Here is a 20,052-nt window from a genome sequence, read left to right on the forward strand (position 1 = left end):
AGAATACTAGCATATCAGAATCATTCTTCAAGTTAATTATCATAATTTCAAAGAAGTCCTTATAGATTTGAAAGTTAATTGAAGGTTATGGAAAGATGAAATTTACCTAGGGTTCCCAATACCCTGGAAGTGGCCCTGAATCCATACATTTTACTCATGTGAGGGCTGGGCAATTTTCAATCAAGTTATACCAATATGTAAGCGTTTAACAGGGTAATAATGTCTTTTGAAAATTGGCCTCTTCAATATGACTTATCTCAAGGCAAAAAGGAATTGCTAGCAGAACCTTTACAAACTCCAACATGATAAAAAGTAGAATTTTGAAGTGTTGAGAGTGTATCTGACTCATATTTAAGCTTTAGGAAATCATTAAAGACCTACTTATTTGGAAAAGTACCTAAATAGGCTGAATTGTATTTCGCTGCAAATGTGCAGTACCTTGGAATTGTGAACCGCACAGAACTGCGAGTAAGATGTGGTATATAAATGATTTGTTATGTTATAAAATTGTTTAATGTATTTCAAGAAATATCTCAGGCAGTTTGTTGGGTTTTTTTGATAATTAGCTACCACAAAACAAGCATGTACAGTTGCAACATTTGTAACAATTGCAGGATATTGAAAATTCTTTGTTTTAACTTCACTAAATTCAATTATACTACCTGTTGCTGAGCAAAGAGCCTAGGATCATTAAACAGTCCTCCATAAGAGCAATCATCTCTGTAGCTTCTGTTCCTTTTAGTAAAAGTTCTCCTCTATTTTTGAATGATGAAAAACTCAGGTTCTGGTTAGACCAGGACTCAATAACCTGATTAAGTTTTGCTTCGATGTCTTTCTCCTTTACTGCTGATATGCAGATATCCTGTAAAACATGGTGGCATATGAATATATTATTTGTGCAATTATTTTCCATATATTGTGACAGTGACCCTGGGCAGAGCAGTGGGGATCCTTTATTCAGTGCCCTGGAAGTCCCTGTTACTGCCTTCAAGCAGAGATTATTCCTGGAAGTGCCCCAGAACAGAAAACTACAACTGTCAAAATTCCCTAGGTTTATTCCTGTCCCTTTAAGAGGCAGTATTTAGAACCCATGGTAAAAAGTGGATGGTTCCTTTAAGAATCTGCCTGAGTTACCAGAGGGGGTGGGGGCAGGGTAATGCAAGGCCTTTATTAGTGGCTAGGTAGAAAGGAGGAGCAGAGGAGCAGGAGAGAGCAGAGAGGTCTGCAGAAGGAAGAACAGAATAGAGAGCAAAGAAGAGTGCCTGGAGAATAATAGCATGGAGCTGTAATCACAGCCCAGCAGTTCAGAGTATTCCTGAATTTAAAACTAAATGCAGCAGGGGAGGAAGTGATGTCAGACCAAGAGATGGCTGTCTAATTCTTGAGCTCTCTCAGGGCTTGAGTATTTTCGCAATTATTTGGCTTCCCAAAACCATTTTGGGTATCCTTTGGATTGCTTTTGCGCTGTTCAGTGCATGGCGACCCGCAAATGACTGGATAAATTTAAATTAGCGGGTGGAGTGAGTGAAAAAACAGGTACAGGCTCTCCCAGCTCCCCTTCAGAAAGGAGCAAGCTGGCGATGCAGTCAGGGCACACGTCCTTTGCCTCAACAACGGTAACTGCGGGCCCGGATGCTACCGCGTTGCACTCTACGATGAAAACCTGGTTTAAAGATCTGAAAGCCGAAATGGTAGGAGTGTGGGATGATGTTAAGGCAGCCCTGGTTGAGCTTAGAACAGAGGTAGTTGAGCTGTGGGGCTGGGTTGCAGCGCCGGAGGAGCACATGTCTTGATTATCGGCAAACCTGGAAGAAATGGCTGCAGTGATGGAGAAAACAGCGTCCAGCTTGCTAGAGGTGCAAAAACTTTGCAGTCAACTGTTGGGTTCGGAGTACAATAAAGCACAGTTACTTACCGTAACAGTTGTTATCCAGGGACAGCAGGCAGATATTCCCACACATGGGTGACGTCACCGACGGAGCCCCGCAGCGGACAGCCTCGAAAGCAAACTTGCTTGAAGATCTCGAACTTTCGAGCACTGCACCGCGCCTGCGCGCGTGCCTTCCCGCCCGAACTAGGGGGCGCATCTCCTGAGAGGATCCTCAGTTCAGATACCTAGCCAAGAAGCCAACCAGGGGAGGTGGGAGGGTTGTGGGAATATCTGCCTGCTGTCCCTGGATAACAACTGTTACGGTAAGTAACTGTGCTTTATCCCAGGACAAGCAGGCAGCATATTCACACACATGGGTGACCTCCAAGCTAAATAGAAAGGGATGGAGGGAAGTTGGCATATTACGAAAAAAAGATTTTGCAAAACAGATTGGCCAAAATGGCCATCCCTCCTGGATAAGGTATCCAGACAATAATGAGAGGTGAAAGTATGAACCGAGGACCAAGTGGCAGCCTTGCAGATTTCCTCAATAGGAGTTGATCGGAGGAAAGCTACAGACGCCGCCATAGCTCTAACTTTGTGGCCCGTCACTCGACCTTGCAAGGAAAGACCAGCCTGAGCATAGCAGAATGAAATGCAAGCAGCCATCCAGTTGGAGATTGTGCGTTTTGATATAGGATGTCCCAACCTGTTCGGATCAAAAGATATGAAAAGTTGAGGAGATGTTCTGTGAAGTTGAGTGCGTTGAAGGTAGAAAGCCAAAGCACGTTTACAGTCCAATGTATGAAGAGCCGCCTCTCCTGGATGAGAATGAGGCTTTGGAAAAAATACAGGCAGAACAATAGACTGATTAATATGAAATTCTGAAACAACTTTAGGTAAGAATTTAGGATGAGTACGTAGAACAACCTTGTCATGGTGAAAAACTGTGAAAGGTGGATCAGCCACTAGCGCTTGTAACTCACTGACACGTCGAGCAGAAGTGAGAGCGATCAGGAAAACAGTTTTCCAAGTGAGATACTTGAGATGAGCTTTGTCAAGTGGTTCAAAAGGAGATTTCATAAGTTGAGCTAAAACAACATTGAGATCCCAAACCACAGGAGGTGGTTTAATAGGAGGATGGAGATTGAGAAGTCCTTTCATAAAACGAGAAATCATAGGATGTGCAGAAAGGGATTTTCCATCCAAAGGCTGATGAAAAGCAGCTATAGCACTAAGGTGGACTCGGATAGATGTAGTCTGAAGTCCAGATTGTGATAAATGAAGTAAATAGTCCAGAATTGATGGCAAGGAAGCAGATCTGGGAAGTAAATTACGTGTAGAACACCAAGCAGAGAATCTTGTCCACTTTTGACCATAACATTGTCTAGTTGATGGTTTTCTGGAAGCAAGTAAAATATCTTGAACAGACGGAGAAAATTGAGAAAAGTCTGTTATATAGAAAGGTACCAAGCTGTCAAATGTAGAGACTGTAGATTGGGATGAAGCAAAGATCCTTGATTCTGCGTGAGTAGAGAAGGAAATATTGGAAGAAGTAGAGGCTCCCTGGTGCTGAGTTGAAGTAGAAGGGAGAACCAAGGTTGCCTGGGCCACCGAGGAGCTATCAGAATCATGGTGGCCCGGTCTGATTTCAACTTGACTAGAGTCTTGAGAATCAGAGGAAACGGAGGAAAAGCATAAAGGAATTGATTCCTCCAGTCCAGTAGAAACGCATCCGCTTCGAGACGCTGAGGAGTATAGATGCGGGAGCAAAATTGAGGCAGTTTGAAGTTGAGAGGTGACGCAAACAGATCTATCTGTGGAGTCCCCCAACGAGCAAAAATTTGGCGAAGAGTAGGAGAATTGATTGTCCATTCGTGAGGTTGTAGAAGACGACTCAATTTGTCCGCCAAACAATTTTGTTGACCCTGAATATAAACCGCTCTGAGGAAGATGTTGTGAAGAATCGCCCAATGCCACAATTTCAGAGCTTCTTGACAGAGGGAGTGAGATCCCGTCCCTCCCTGTTTGTTGACATAATTCATGGCTACTTGGTTGTCGGTACGTACTAGAATCACCATGTCGTGAAGTAGATGCTGAAAAGCTTTGAGAGCATAGAATATCGCTCTGAGTTCCAACAGATTTATAGGACACCGCCGGTCCGCTTGGGTCCAGAGCCCTTGAGTGCAAAGACCGTCCACATGAGCTCCCCATGCATACATTGATGAGTCGGTTGTGAGGACCTTCTGATGAGGAAGAGGATAAAACAGTAAACCTCTTGAAAGATTCAAAGAGAGCATCCACCAGCGGAGAGACTTCTTTAATGAAGGCGTGATGGAAATTAGTTGAGTTGGTGGATCCACTGATTGTTGCCATTGAGATGCCAGTGTCCATTGAGGAATGCGAAGGTGAAGTCTGGCAAAAGGAACCACATGAACTGTAGAAGCCATGTGACCAAGCAGAACCATCATTTTCCTTGCTGGAACAGAGGAAAGTTGGCAGAATTGTTGAGACAGTTGAAGGAGTGCATCCTGACGTGGTTGTGGAAGGTATGCTCTCAGATTGATAGTGTCCAGAGTAGCTCCTATGAACTGGAGGGACTGAGAAGGAGTCAGCTGAGATTTGGGAAAATTGATGTGAAATCCCAAACTTTGCAGAAAAAGAATAGTCTGTTGGGTCGCTGCAATAACCTCTGAAAAAGAGGGAGCCTTGATGAGCCAGTCGTCTAGGTATGGAAATACTTGAAGACCCTGGTTGCGAAGAGCTGCAGCTACAACCACTAGGCATTTGGTGAAAACTCTGGGGGAAGAAGCCAGTCCGAAGGGGAGAACTCTGTACTGAAGATGAAGATTTCCTACCTGGAATCTGAGATACTTGCCAAAGTCTGGATGAATAGGGATATGAGTATAGGCCTCTTTGAGATCGAGAGAGCACATCCAATCCCCTTGATCCATCAAGGAATATAGAGTTGGCAGAGTGAGCATTCGAAATTTCTCTTTGACTAGATATTTGTTGAGAGCTCTGAGATCCAAAATCGGTCGCAAATCCCCCGTCTTTTTGGGAACTAGAAAATAACGGGAATAAAATCCCAAGTTCCTTTGTGGAAGAGGAACTTCCTCCACTGCTCGCAGGAGAAGAAGAGCTCGAGCTTCTTGAAGCAGAAGGGGAAAATGCGACTGATTTGAAAGACACTCTCTTGGATGGCGATCTGGAGGTGCCTGAAGGAGTCGAAGAGAGTATCCCTCTCGTATGATGGTAAGTACCCAGAGGTCTGAAGTAATGAGCTCCCATTGGTGATAAAAAGAGGACAGGCGACCTCCTATGGGGAGAGGAGAATTTGGAAACAGAGAAATTTGAATGCTCAGGTCGAGATTGTCAAAAAGACTGAGCAGGCTTGGTGGCAGCAGGAGTCTGAGATTTTTGTTGCCTTTGTTGTGGAGGAGGCCGACGAGCAGGAGGTCTAGAAAAAGCAGGAGTTGTTTTCTGCGGATAGCGACGTGGAGTTTGTTTGAAACCTCTAGTTGGTACAGGTTTAGGTTTTGGACGAATGAGGGAAGCAAAAGAGCGCTCATGTTCTGAAAGACGCTTTGTAGCTGCCTCAATAGAGTCATCGAATAATTCATTTCCTTGACAAGGAAGATTAGCCAATCTATCTTGAAGGTTAGGATCCATGTCCACTATCCGTAACCATGCTAATCTACGCATGGCTACTGCAAATGCCGACACTCTAGACGAGAGTTCAAAGGCATCATAGGAAGCTTGTAGCATGAAAAGTCTCAACTGAGAAAGAGTCTTAAGAATATTTTTAAATTCTGATAGGCGATTGGTAGAGATGTCCGGGTAAAATGAAGATAAAATCTTTAAAAAATGGTTGAAGTAGGACGTAAATATGTAATTATAATTAAGAACTCTATTTGCCATCATAGAGTTCTGGTATAAACGACGTCCAAACTTATCCATGGTAAGGCCTTCCCTACCAGGAGGAACCGAAGCATAGATTTTGGAGGGATGTGCTTTCTTCAATGATGATTCTACAACTAGAGATTGATGAGAAAGTTGAGACTTTTCATACCCTTTACAGGGGACCGTTCTATAACGAGATTCTAATTTGGATGGGATAGCAGTGATAGAATAAGGAGTTTCCATATTGCGAGTGAAGGTCTGCTGTAGAACAGGAGTCATAGGTAATCTGAGTGACTCTTTTGGAGGATGGGGAAGCTCCATATCCGCTAAGTACTCAGGAGTATATTTTGAGTCTGAATGAAGGTCTATCTTGAGAGCTTGGCCCATGTCAAAGATAAATTTGGCAAAAGAAACTGATTTTGGATCAGATGTTTCCTCAGGAGAACCACTGCGTGATTTATGTTGAACTGAATAGGATGGAGAAGCCTCTCTAGAATATGGTGAAAGGTCTGATTCCAAACGCAGAGTGACCGAAGAAGCTGCACTGTGAGTTGGAGTAAGAGAATGCTTTCTTTTCAAACTCCTGGAAGGAGAAGTAGCAGGTGTACGAGTTACAGAATGAATCGAGGTATGAGTAGGACTGTCTCGACGGACTGGCTTCGACGGTGTTCTGGATCGAAAAGGGCTTCGAGTCGAGGCTCGTCGAGATCCATGCTTCGACTTTGACTTCGAAGAACAAGGTAAAGAAGCCTCGGTATCCAAATTCGAAGACTCCCTCCGAAGCTTAGAAGGAACAGGTCTCGAATGCTTCGATCGATGCTTCGGAGGAGGTGAGCCCGGAGAAGACTCTGATGAAGAAATGTTCTTCGGTGTCCGGGATCGGCCTCGGGAGACTGGAAGCTCTGGTTGAGTGACAGGCTGATCAGTCCGAGGCAAGGTCGAGGACGGGACCAATTGAGCTACCAAGGAGGAAATCTGAGTTGTGAGTATAGATTTCAACATGTCCTCTAGCATCGGCACCGAGACAGAAGATTCTGACCTCGTAGGTGCAGCAGTACGCTCCGAAGAGGGCGACCTCGAAGGTGAGTATTCCCTTATCTTGGAGGTACGCTTCGAAGGTGGACGTGCCGAGGACTCTGGTGGCTTCTTGGATACGGCACCTGAAAGGGAACTCGGAGACTTACCCCCCGTAGAAGACTTCGTGGATGGCGTCGTCTTCGAGGCAACCGAGGCAGAATAGGTCGAGGCCTTCGAGACCGAAACTCCAGCCGGAGTCTGGGTCGAGGCCTTCGAGACCACAGGTGTCGAGGTCGTCGGAGTCGAAGCCTTCGAGACCGGAGCAGCCGCTACGGTCGAGGCCGGATCCGAAGATTGCTCCATGCCGAAAAGTTGAAAAAATTGAGCACAACGTCGCCGAAATGCCCGTGGAGTAAGGGTGAAGCAGCGATGACAATCTTCTGGAGAATGAGAAGAACCCAGGCACTGTAAACAACGGCAGTGGGGATCGGTGACAGAAATCACCCGATTACACTGTCGACAACGTTTAAACCCGGTAAGAGGCCGGGACATGGAAAAAATAAAGTCCGTGTCGAACGAAGGAGCCTAGGCCTAGGCCCAAAGCTCGACGGCCGAACAGAAAAAGAAAAACAATATATATATATATATTTTTTTTTTTTTTTATGAAAAGAAAAAGAAAAGAATAAAAAAAACAAGCACAGCGACCGACTTTAAAAAAGAAACAGCCGCGGTGATGAGAAGGCAATTGCTGCAGAGAAAGAGAACGTGTCTTCTTGTCTCCGCGGAATTAAACGAACTGAGGATCCTCTCAGGAGATGCGCCCCCTAGTTCGGGTGGGAAGGCACGCGCGCAGGCGCGGTGCAGTGCTCGAAAGTTCGAGATCTTCAAGCAAGTTTGCTTTCGAGGCTGTCCGCTGCGGGGCTCCGTCGGTGACGTCACCCATGTGTGGGAATATGCTGCCTGCTTGTCCTGGGATAATGGGTTTCAAAAAGGGACTGGATGACTTCCTGGAAGCAAAGGGAATAGCAGGGTACAGATAGAGGGTTACTTCACTGGACATTAGGCGAACAGGGTATGGAAGTTGTAGGTTAGGAGCACTTACAGGTCATGGACCTGGGGGGCCACCGCCGGAGTGGACTGCCAGGCACAATGGACCCCTGGTCTGACCTGGCAGGGACAATGCTTATGTTCTTATGTTAACCCTCAACTATTGTCTTGTTAAGGGTGCATAGGAGCCTCGGACCTGCCCGATCTACTGGCTTCAGGATATCATTGCATGCTTTGGAGATTACTTGCTCAAGGAACAAATTTTGCAAGCGGCACGGCGCAACCAGCAGTTCAATGGAGCAGCATTCCAGTTGGATTCTATCAGGATTTGGCTTTGGTTATGCTTCTTTTTTTTTTTTTCATTCTTTATTCATTTTAAATCTATCAACAAGTGTACAAAAATTATATCAATACAAAACAAACATATAACACTTGAAAATCATTCACAAATAGATTGTGAGCCTTCGGGACAGCTAGGGAAATCCAAAGTATCATTTTTATTTATTTTATTATAATGTATCTTTAATCTATCTTCTTTGTAAACCGCTTTGAACCTCACGGTATAGCGGTATATAAGAAATCAAATCAAATCAAATCATCATCTATATATATATAAAATCGGATGTATGTATGTATGTGCCGCGATCACGCAAAAACGGCTTGACCGATTTGAACGAAACTTGGTATGCAGATCCATCACTACCCGGGATGATATGTTCTGGGGGTCTCGCAGCCCACCTGCACACGTGGGCGGAGCTACAAACAGATAATCGGATTTCACCCATTCATGTCAATGGAAAAAATGTAAAGAGCTGCTAACGCAAAAACGGCTTGCCCGATTTGAACGAAACTTGGTATGCCGATCCCTCACTACCTGGGGTGATATGTTCTGGGGGTCTTGCAGCCCACCTGCACACGTTGGCCGAGCTACAAGCAGAAAATCGGATTTCACCCATTCATGTCAATGGAAAAAATGTAAAAAGATGCCATTCTCACAGTAATTCAAAAACGGCTTGACCGATTTGAACGAAACTTGGTATGCCGATCCCTCACTACCTGGGGTGATATGTTCTGGGGGTCTCACGGCCCACCTGCACATGTGGGCGGAGCTACAAACATAAAATCAGATTTCACCCATTCATGTCAATGGAAAAAATGTAAAACAGCTGCCAACGCAAAAACGGCTTGCCCGATTTGAACGAAACTTGGTATGCAGATCCCTCACTACCTGGGGTGATATGTTCTGGGGGTATCGCAGCCAACCTGCACACCTGGGCGGAGCTACAAACAGAAAATCAGATTTCACACATTCATGTCAATGGAAAAAATGTAAAAACTGCCTCCACAAAACCGGCTTGCCCGATTTGAACGAAACTTGGTATGCGGATCCCTCACTACCCGGGGTGATATGTTCTGGGGGTCTCACGGCCCACCTGCACATGTGGGCGGAGCTACAAACATAAAATCAGATTTCACCCATTCATGTCAATGGAAAAAATGTAAAACAGCTGCCAACGCAAAAACGGCTTGCCCGATTTGAACGAAACTTGGTATGCAGATCCCTCACTATCTGGGGTGATATGTTCTGGGGGTATCGCGGCCAACCTGCACACCTGGGCGGAGCTACAAACAGAAAATCAGATTTCACCCATTCATGTCAATGGAAAAAATGTAAAAACTGCCTCCGCAAAACCGGCTTGCCCGATTTGAACGAAACTTGGTATGCGGATCCCTCACTACCCGGGATGATATGTTCTGGGGGTCTCGCGGCCCAACTGCACACATGGGCGGAGCTACAAACAGAACTTCAGATTTCACCCATTCAAGTCAATGGGAAAAATGTAAAAAGCTGTGGGACCGATTTGAACTAAACTTGGTATGCTGATCCCTCACTACCTGGGGTGATATGTTCTGGGGGTCTCGCGGCCCACCTGCACCCATGGGCGGAGCTACAAACAGAAAATCAGATTTCACCCATTCATGTCAATGGAAAAAATGTAAAAAACTGCCATTCTCACAGTAATTCCAACTACCTTGGGTGATATGTTCTGGGGGTCTCGCGGCCCACCTGCACACGTGGGCGGAGCTACAAACAGAACATCAGATTTCACCCATTCATGTCAATGGAAAAAATGTAAAAAGCTGCCATTCTCACTGTGACCAATTTGGACGAAACTTGGCATGCAGATCCCTCACAACCTGGGTTGTTATGTTCTGGGGGTCTCGCGGCCCACCTGCACACGTGGGCGGAGCTACAAACAGAAAATCAGATTTCACCCATTCATGTCAATGGAAAAAATGTAAAAAGCTGCCATTCTCACAGTAATTCAAAAACGGCTTGACCGATTTGAACAAAACTTGGTATGCAGATCCCTCACTACCTATGGTGATATGTTCTGGGGGTCTCGCGGCCCACCTGAACACGTGGGCGGAGCTACAAACAGAAAATCACATTTCACCCATTCATGTCAATGGAAAAAATGTAAAAAGATGCCATTCTCACAGTAATTCAAAAACGGCTTGACTGATTTGAACTAAACTTGGTATGCAGATCCCTCACTACCTGGGGTGATATGTTCTGGGGGTCTTGCGGCCCACCTGCACACGTTGGCCGAGCTACAAGCAGAAAATCGGATTTCACCCATTCATGTCAATGGAAAAAATGTAAAAAGATGCCATTCTCACAGTAATTCAAAAACGGCTTGACCGATTTGAACGAAACTTGGTATGCAGATCCCTCACTACCTGGGGTGATATGTTCTTGGGGTCTCGCGGCCCACCTGCACACGTGGGCGGAGCTACAAACAGAAAATCAGATTTCACCCATTCAAGTCAATGGAAAAAATGTAAAAAGCTGTGGGACCGATTTGAACAAAAATTGGTATGCAGATCCCTCACTACCGGGGGTGATATGTTCTGGGGGTCTCGCGGCCCACCTGCACACATGGGCGGAGCTACAAACAGAAAATCAGATTTCACCCATTCAAGTCAATGGAAAAAATGTAAAAAGCTGTGGGACCGATTTGAACGAAACTTGGTATTCAGATCCCTCACTACCTGGGGTGATATGTTCTGGGGGTCTCGCGGCCCACCTGCATACGTGGGCGGAGCTACAAACAGAAAATCACATTTCACCCATTCATGTCAATGGAAAAAATGTAATAAGCTGTGGGACCGATTTGAACGAAACTTGGTATGCAGATCCCTCACTACCTGGGGTGATATGTTCTTGGGGTCTCATGGCCCACCTGCACACGTGGGCGGAGCTACAAACAGAAAATCAGATTTCACCCATTCAATTCAATGGAAAAAATGTAAAAAGCTGTGGGACCGATTTGAACGAAACTTGGTAAGCAGATCCCTCACTACCTGGGGTAATATGTTCTGGGGGTCTCGCGGCCCACCTGCACACGTGGGAAGGGTGGGTTCACCCAATAATGTATATGTTCTTGCTCCTGGAGGTGAAACTAAAAATGTTGTTTATAATCAAGTTTTGTGTTAGTTGTATTGTATTCATTTTGTCAAATATTTCACATTATAATTTGAATATTGTACTTTTTATAAAGTAAAAAAATATTTTCATTTACCAGTATAAAGTATCTTTATTTGAATCCATTTACAGTGTTATTGCTATAATTAAATACCCGTGCAACGCCGGGCCATCAGCTAGTAAAACATAAAAATTACCACCCATCCCACCCAACCACCCTCCATTACTATCAATTAACATATTTCAAATGACCATATCATAATCAAATAGATAAAATAATACACCATTAACCCCCCCAATAAAATAAATATACCTAAACAAAGGAAAATGATGTTCACTCCTTACAATAACTTTCCAATGGCCCCTAGATCTTCTTAAAATTATCATAGTTTCCTTTCTGTAAAGCAATTGCTCTTTCCATTTTATAAATATGACAAAGTGAATCCAACAAAACGAATAATTAAGATTAAAATGATTTTTCCAATTATTAGTAATATGCTGGATTGCAACCCCTGTCATTATTAGTAAAAGTTTGTTATTATGGGATGAAATTTGACTTTTTTTCCTCCTAGACATGCCAAACAGAATAGTATCATAAGATAATGCAACATAGTTTTCTAATAGACAATTTACTTGAGTCCAGATTGAATTCCAAAAAATGTTAATACAGGGACAATAGTAAAGTAAATGATCCAATGTCCCTGCTTCCTGATTACAATGCTAGACTTAGAGCTATCTAATTTTTGTAAATGAACAGGGGTCCAAAACGCTCTATGCAACAAAAAAAACCAAGTTTGTCTCATAGATGCTGAAACTGTACATCTCATTCTCCAAGACCAAATTCGTGGCCACTGAGATGCAGAAATTTGCTGCTTGATCTGAATGCTCCAAATGTCCCTAAGACCATTTTTTGTTTTTTTATTCAAATATCCAGAAAGTAATTTATACCACACTGCGGCTTGATGTCCCAGGAAATCTGCTTGGAAGCAAAGAAACTCCATACTATATTGATTATTCAGATTTTTCCATTCAGGGAACCCCACCTAAATAGCCTGCTTCAGCTGCAACCATTTAAAACTTTGTGATTTATTAAGACCAAATCTGTGCTGCAACTGTGAAAATTCAAGAAGTTTACCATCTGAAATAACATCATTCAGAGTTCGAATGCATGCAATTATCCAGTTTTTCCAAAAGATTTTAGATCCACCAATTTGAATTTTGGAGTTAATCCATAAAGATTGATTTGTAGATTTACTTATAGGAATAGGTGTTAAATTACTAATATATCTCAATGTTTTCCATGTATCTGATAAAATTCTGTTCTCCTTATAAATTCTAGGCAGTGTGATACTAGGAACATGAACCAAGTTTAAAGGAAATAAGAGACGCCATTCTAAATATAGCCAATCCGGGAGGATCCAATACATACCCTGACATAAAATATAGGCTTGATGATACTTATAAAAATTAGGAAAATTTACCCCACCCTCCTCAATTGGTTTTTGAAGAGATACTACAGCAATTCTAGGCATTTTACCTAGCCAAAGAAATTTTGTAAGGATACCATTAAGCTTTTTATAAAAGGACCCATGAAAAAAAATTGGTATCATACTCATTTGATAACAAACCACAGGTAATATCATCATTTTAATAGTTTGAACTCTCCCCCACCAAGAAATGTGTAAAGGATTCCATTGCTCACACAACTCTGTAACTCTTTTTAATAAAAGTTTTTCATTCTCTTTAACTGTGTCGTCCACATTATTTTTAATCTTAATACCTAAATATTTTAATCCGTCCTCTTTCCAAATGAATGGAAAAGAATCAAACAATCCTTTAGAACAACGCATGTTCAAAGGAAGAACTTCCGACTTACTCCAGTTTATTTTGTATCCTGAAAATTTCCCCAAAGTATCAATCAATTCCAATTGGTTACGCTTCAAAAACTGAGATCTTTTCGAGAAGTCACGCAGGTGTGTCAGCGTGAGGGCCATCGTTATCGATGGTTGTTTCCCTTTGGTCTTTGGATCACGGTGAATGGGAGGTCCAGGAAAGTAGAGGAGGTGGCGGATGTGTGGCTGGCGCTCAAAGATCTGGGATGTGGTGGATTGCCGCCACAGGATTCCCCTGGTTCTTCCTCGGGTGCAACAGCTAAGCTGACTCCATGGCAGCTGATTACCCATGGGGGGAAGAAGCTTACCAAATCTGCAAATTGATGAGTGACTTTGTTTTGGCCACAGTCTCTTGTTGAGTCCTAAGACTGTTTGTCACTTGGGGGCTGCTTTGGGAGGTTTCCCAGGAAGTGGGAAGTGTGGTTTACATGTTGTGTTGTGGGGATGGGGTAGAATGGCATGTTGCGTTGGATGGGGATGGGGAGTGGGGTATTTTTGGATATATTGGAAGGGGTGGGATATTCTGTTTGAGTTATACTGACTAGGGGATTGTTGAGGACTGGGCTTTGATTGGGGCAGTGGGGATTGGTATTATTGTAAGGGGTGATTTGCTTGCTGTTCCATTACTGTTGGTATGGGGAGTGGTGGGGTGAATTGCCTTCTAGGGATGACCTCATTTTCACTCTATGGCTGATCCCAATTGTGGGGGGATCCCCCCCCCAATTGCAGGGGGTGGGGGGAGGGGGGAAAGGGTATGGATACTCCTAACATAAGAACATAAGAACATAAGCAGTGCCTCCGCCGGGTCAGACCATAGGTCCATCCCGCCCAGCAGTCCGCTCCCGCGGCGGCCCGAACAGGTCACGGCCTGTCTGAGTCACCAGAAGGGGCCCCCTTGCCACCTTGGTTTCCCATTGAGTCCTATCTTCCCATCGAAGTCCTAACCCTCCGGTCTTGCACATGCACGACCTGGTTGGATTTCTATACTTATTACCTAGTTAGCTTTCTATACCTGTGTTACATCCCAGCACCTCTCTCAGTATCCCACGATCCCCCTATCCCTCAGGAATCCGTCCAATCCCTATTTGAATCCTTGTACCGTACTCTGCCTGATCACTTCCTCCGGGAGCGCATTCCAAGTGTCCACGACCCTTTGTGTGAAAAAAAACTTCCTTGCATTTGTTCTGAACCTATCTCCCTTCAGTTTTTCCGAATGCCCTCTCGTGCCTGTTGACCCCTTCAGCCTGAAGAATCTGTCCCTATCCACCCTCTCTATGCCCCTCATGATCTTGAAGGTCTCTATCATATCTCCCCTGAGCCTCCTTTTTTCCAGAGAGAAGAGCCCCAGCCTAGCCAACCTCTCGGCGTACGGGCAGTGTTCCAGCCCTCTTACCAGTTTCGTTGCTCTCCTTTGGACTCTCTCAAGTACCGCCATGTCCTTCTTGAGGTACGGCGACCAATATTGAACGCAGTATTCCAGATGTGGATGCACCATCGCTCGATACAATGGCATGATGACTTCCCGCGTCCTGGTTGTTATGCCCCTCTTTATGATGCCCAGCATCCTGTTGGCTTTTTTCGAGGCTGCTGCGCACTGTGCAGATGGCTTCAGTGATGCATCCACCAGCACACCCAAGTCTCTCTCAAGACTGCTGTCTCCCAACAATGCCCCTCCCAATTTGTAGTTGAACAACGGGTTCTTTTTCCCTATATGCATGACCTTGCATTTTTCCACATTAAAGCGCATTTGCCATTTGTTTGCCCAGTCTTCCAGCTTGTCCAGGTCCCTTTGCAGGTCCTCACACTCCTCCCTGGACCTAACTCTGCCGCACAGTTTGGTATCGTCTACAAATTTTATAACCTCGCACTTTGCCTCCTTTTCCAGGTCATTGATAAATATGTTGAAAAGTAACGGCCCCAGCACCGATCCCTGTGGCACACCGCTCGTGATTCCCCGCCAGTCAGAGTATTGTCCCTTTACTCCGACCCTCTGCAGTCTACCCGACAACCAGTGCTCGATCCATCTGTGCACATCCCCTCCCACCCCGTGGTTCCACAGCTTCCTAAGCAGCCTTTCATGTGGCACCTTGTCGAAAGCCTTTTGAAAATCAAGGTAAATGATGTCTATAGGTTCCCCATTGTCCACCCGACTGCTTATTCCCTCAAAGAAGTACAGAAGGTTCGTTAAGCATGACCTTCCCTTACAGAATCCATGCTGGCTTGTTCTCAGTAGGCCATATCTCTCGATGTGCTCGCAAATACCGTCCTTGATCATAGCTTCCACCATCTTCCCTATAATTGAAGTCAGGCTCACCGGCCTGTAGTTCCCAGGGTCACCCCTCGATCCCTTCTTGAAGATAAGTGTGACATTCGCCAATTTCCAGTCCTCTGGTACCTCTCCAGTTTTCAAGGATAGGTTGCAAACATGCTGGATTGTGCCCGCTATTTCTTGTCCTAGTTCTTTCAGAACCCTTGGGTGGATCCCGTCCGGGCCCGGCGATTTGCCGCATTTTAACCTGTCTATCTGCTTGAGGACATCCTCCTTACTTACCTCTATGTGTTCTAATTTTTCAGCCTGTTCCCCACTCATGAGCTCCTCTGAGTCCGGTATATTAGATGTGTCTTCTCTCGTGAAAACCGACGAGAAGAACATGTTCAACCTCTCAGCTACCTCTTTATCCTCCTTAATCACTCCCTTCCTATCCCCATCGTCCAACGGCCCCACCTCCTCTCTCGCTGGTCACTTCCCCTTTACGTAACTGAAGAATGCCTTGAAGTTTTTCGCCTCCCTGGCCAGCCCCTCTTCGTATTTCCCTTTTGCTTTTCTAACTTCTCGGTGGCATTCCTTTTGGCATTTCCTGTGCGCCTGGTGATTTTCCTCCGTTGGGTCCTTTTTCCATCTCCGGAAGGACACTTTCTTGTCGTTTATTGCCCTCTTTACTTCTGTTGAGATCCAAACTGGGTCCTTTGACCGCTTGTTCTTGGGTCCTTTGACCGCTTGTTCTTGGGGCTAAGCGGAGAGGGGAACGGAAAGTGAATAATGTACTCCGGGTGGGATCCTGGAATGTGAACGGGTTAAATAGCCCGGGTAAATGAAGTGTGGTCTTTAGAGAACTAAGGCGATTGCATTGGGATATCTGTCTACTCTAGGAGACCCATTTGAGACCTTGTGATGTGGCTTTATTACGGTCTCCCTTCTTTGATCAGATTTGGACACATCAGGAGTCTGCCTCACAGAAAAAAAGGGGTCTTGCTGTTTTAGTGAAGAAAGGTTTGGGTCTTTCCATTGACCAAACTTATCAGAATTCTCAGGGACGCTGTTTGGCCCTCAAGGGTTCGCTCCAGTGCAGGGTGGTGACTATAGTGAATATTTATGGCCCCAACACTGACCAGGTACATTTCTATAAAAGTGTCAAGGGAGAACTTCAGGGCTTTCTTATGGGGTCGGTATATGTAGGAGGAGATTTTAATGTCATACCTGATGCTCAGAAGGATCATTCCTTAGGAGGGAGGGGTACACATAAGCTTTCCATTAAGGCCTTTCAAACTTTCATGCAGTCTCTAGGAATGGTGGCTTGTTGGCATCTTCTACATGGCATACAGCTTAATTATTCTTTTTATTCCCACGTTCAAAAGACGTACACGCGATAGATGGGGTCTGGGTTCATAGAAATTTATGGGGAACTATTAAAGAGGCTCATATAAGTGGGATTCAGGTATCTGATCATGCCCCGGTTATAGTGCAGAGTGTGGGAGTCTTGCAGAGCGGGGGTACTCGGTACTGGAGGCTTAATGAATCGTTGCTGGGTAATCCTGAGGTGGTTAATGAGATGTGGAAGACAATAAGTGATTATCTTGACATTAATGATAATGGGGAGGTGTCAGATGAGGTTTTGTGGGATGCTATGAAGTCGGTTGTGCGATCGGTGTTTATTAAATGGGGGGCTCGGGTTAAGAAGCAGCGTAGTAGTGTTTCTTTACGATTGAGGGAACAACTGGAGTTGGAATATAAGCAAACACATGATTCTAGGATCTGGGGGACACTGCAGAAGGTTCATGCTGAGTTGCAATAGCTTCAAATGGCCCATGTGCTTAAGGCCCCGCCCACAGGAGGAGCCTAAGGCTCCCGGGCCTATTCTGATTGGCCCAGGTGCCTCAGGCCCCACCTGTGGGCGTGGTTTCAGCCGCCTGGGCTAATCCGGCCCCATTCTGTAGCTGGCTGGCCTGCCGGACGGGCGGGCTTGGCACCCGTCTGTCCGGCCAATGATTTGAGGTACGGGGAAGGGGGTAAGGGTGGGAGGGTCGTGGGGTCAATGGGGGGTTGCGGGTCAGCGGGGGGGGCAATCAGGGGTTCGGGGGCGGACGTTGGGGAGAGGGGGGTTGTGTCGAGGGCAGGAGGGCCTGGAATCTCTCCTGCCCATATTGTAGTGGGGGGTGGGGGATAGGGGGGTCCGCCTGGGCAGGAGGGGTTGGGCTTCCTCTTGCCAGATCATGTAGGGGGGTGGGGGGGCGAGAGGTCAGAAGGGCTTGGACTCCCTCCTGGCCTGATCGTAATTGGGGGGGGGGGCCCGCGGGGCAGGAGGGCTTGGGCTCCCTCCTGCCCCGAACGTAATCGGCGGGGGGGGGGGGGGGGGGGGGGGTCATGGATTGCTGGGGCCAGGAGGGCTTGGGCTCCCTCCTGCCCCGATGTTGTCGCGGGTGCCCGGGGCAAAAGGGCTTGGGCTCCCTCTTGCCCCGATATTGTCAGGAGGGGGGGTGATGTATCCCGGCAGGAGAGATTGGCCATCTCCCCTGCCGCGATGCGATCACTCCTCTACCCGAACTGCCATGACCTGCGGCAGGAGAGATTGGGCATCTCTCCTACCACAGGTCGCGGCAGTTCGGGTAGAGGGGTGATCGCATCATGATAGGGGAGATGAGGCATCTCTCCTGCTGCGATGGTTGCGGTGGATGGATGGGTAAGTTGCCGGGATGCTGAACTGATCGCGCTAGCGGCCATCAGCTCAGCAGCCCCTTTTTCTGCACTTAGACCTGTTTTGACTTCGTCTAAGTTAAAAAGGTATAAGTGCCAACTAGGCAACCTACCTAAGGTTTTGGTTAAACCTGCTGCACGCCTAGGTGTAGGTCGGCCCACCGCCCGCCCTTTCCCCTCCTCTAAACACGCCTCTTTTCTCTCTGTGCGTTTAGTGGCAGGGGAAAGGCCTAAGCTGGTTTTAGATACGTCTAAAACCAGCTTTGGTTATGGGTACTTGGACGATCAGGGTTTTTGATCTTCCAAATAGCACAGTTACTTACCGTAACAGGTGTTATCCAGGAACAGCAGGCAGATATTCTTGACTGATGGGTGACGGCACCGACGGAGCCCCGGTACGGACAATTTTAGAGTGATTGCACTCTAAGAACTTGGAAAGTTCTAGTAGGCCGCACCGCGCACGCGCGAGTGCCTTCCCGCCCGACAGAGGCGCGCGGTCCCCAGTTAGGATAAGCCAGCTAAGAAGCCAACCCGGGGAGGTGGGTGGGACGCAAGAATATCTGCCTGCTGTCCCTGGATAACACCTGTTACGGTAAGTAACTGTGCTTTATCCCAGGACAAGCAGGCAGCTTATTCTTGACTGATGGGTGACCTCCAAGCTAACAAAAAGAGGGATGGAGGGAAGGTTGGCCATTAGGAAAACAAATTTTGCAAAACAGATTGGCCGAAGTGTCCATCCCGTCTGGAGAATGCATCCAGACAATAATGAGATGTAAAAGTATGAACTGAGGACCAAGTAGCAGCCTTGCAGATTTCCTCAATAGGAGTGGAACGGAGGAAAGCTACAGATGCTGCCATAGCTCGGACTCTATGGGCCGTGACAGAACCTTCCAGTGTCAGTCCGGTCTGAGCATAACAGAATGAAATGCACGCTGCCAGCCAATTAGACAACGTACGTTTAGAAACAGGACGTCCCAATTTATTCGGATCAAAGGACAGAAAGAGTTGGGGAGCTGATCTGTGGGATTTCGTACGCTCTAAATAGTAAGCTAGAGCCCTCTTACAGACCAAAGTATGCAGAGCCTGTTCCCCAGAATGAGAGTGAGGTTTCGGAAAGAAGACAGGCAGAACAATAGATTGGTTGAGATGGAATTCAGAGACAACCTTAGGGAGAAACTTTGGATGTGTACGCAGAACCACCTTGGCATGATGAAAGACCGTAAAAGGTGGATCTGCAACTAGTGCATGTAGCTCACTGACCCTCCTGGCAGAGGTAAGAGCAATAAGGAAAAGTACTTTCCAAGTGAGAAACTTGAAAGGAGTGGTAGCCAAAGGTTCAAATGGAGGCTTCATTAAGGCGGAAAGAACCACATTGAGATCCCAGATAACAGGAGGGGCTTTAAGAGGTGGTTTTACATTGAAAAGACCCCGCATGAACCTGGACACCAGGGGATGAGCTGAGAGAAGTTTTCCATGAACCGGCTCATGAAAAGCAGCAATGGCACTGAGGTGGACTCTGACGGAAGTAGACTTAAGGCCAGAGTCAGACAAAGAAGTGGGATCGAGATGATGAAGAAGACACCAGGAAGAAAATCGTGTCCACTTCTGATGGTAACATTGCAAAGCGGCTGGTTTCCTGGAGGCATCTAGAATGGAACGAACGGGCTGAGACAAAATAGTATCATGAGAAGTCAGCCCGAGAGATACCAAGCTGTCAGGTGCAGAGACTGGAGGTTGGGATGTAGAAGGGTCTCCTGATGCTGTGTAAGCAGAGAAGGAAACAGTGGAAGAAGAAAAGGTTCCCTGGAACTGAGTCGAAGTAAAAGGGAGAACCAATGTTGCCTGGGCCACCTCGGAGTAA

At 46.1% G+C, this 20,052-nt stretch overlaps 1 protein-coding gene across 1 annotated transcript in view; it reads right to left on the minus strand.

The window, feature by feature from the left end:
* DNAH8 (dynein axonemal heavy chain 8) overlaps nucleotides 1–20,052 on the minus strand; it is a 1,666,792-nt gene that overhangs the window by 621,721 nt on the left and 1,025,019 nt on the right. Inside the window, 1 exon segment of the mRNA XM_033937418.1 lies at nucleotides 663–862. Coding sequence (XP_033793309.1) covers nucleotides 663–862 — 200 coding nt within the window.

Source organism: Geotrypetes seraphini, chromosome 3, assembly GCF_902459505.1.
Source record: "Geotrypetes seraphini chromosome 3, aGeoSer1.1, whole genome shotgun sequence".
NCBI classification, from domain to species: Eukaryota; Metazoa; Chordata; class Amphibia; order Gymnophiona; family Dermophiidae; genus Geotrypetes; species Geotrypetes seraphini.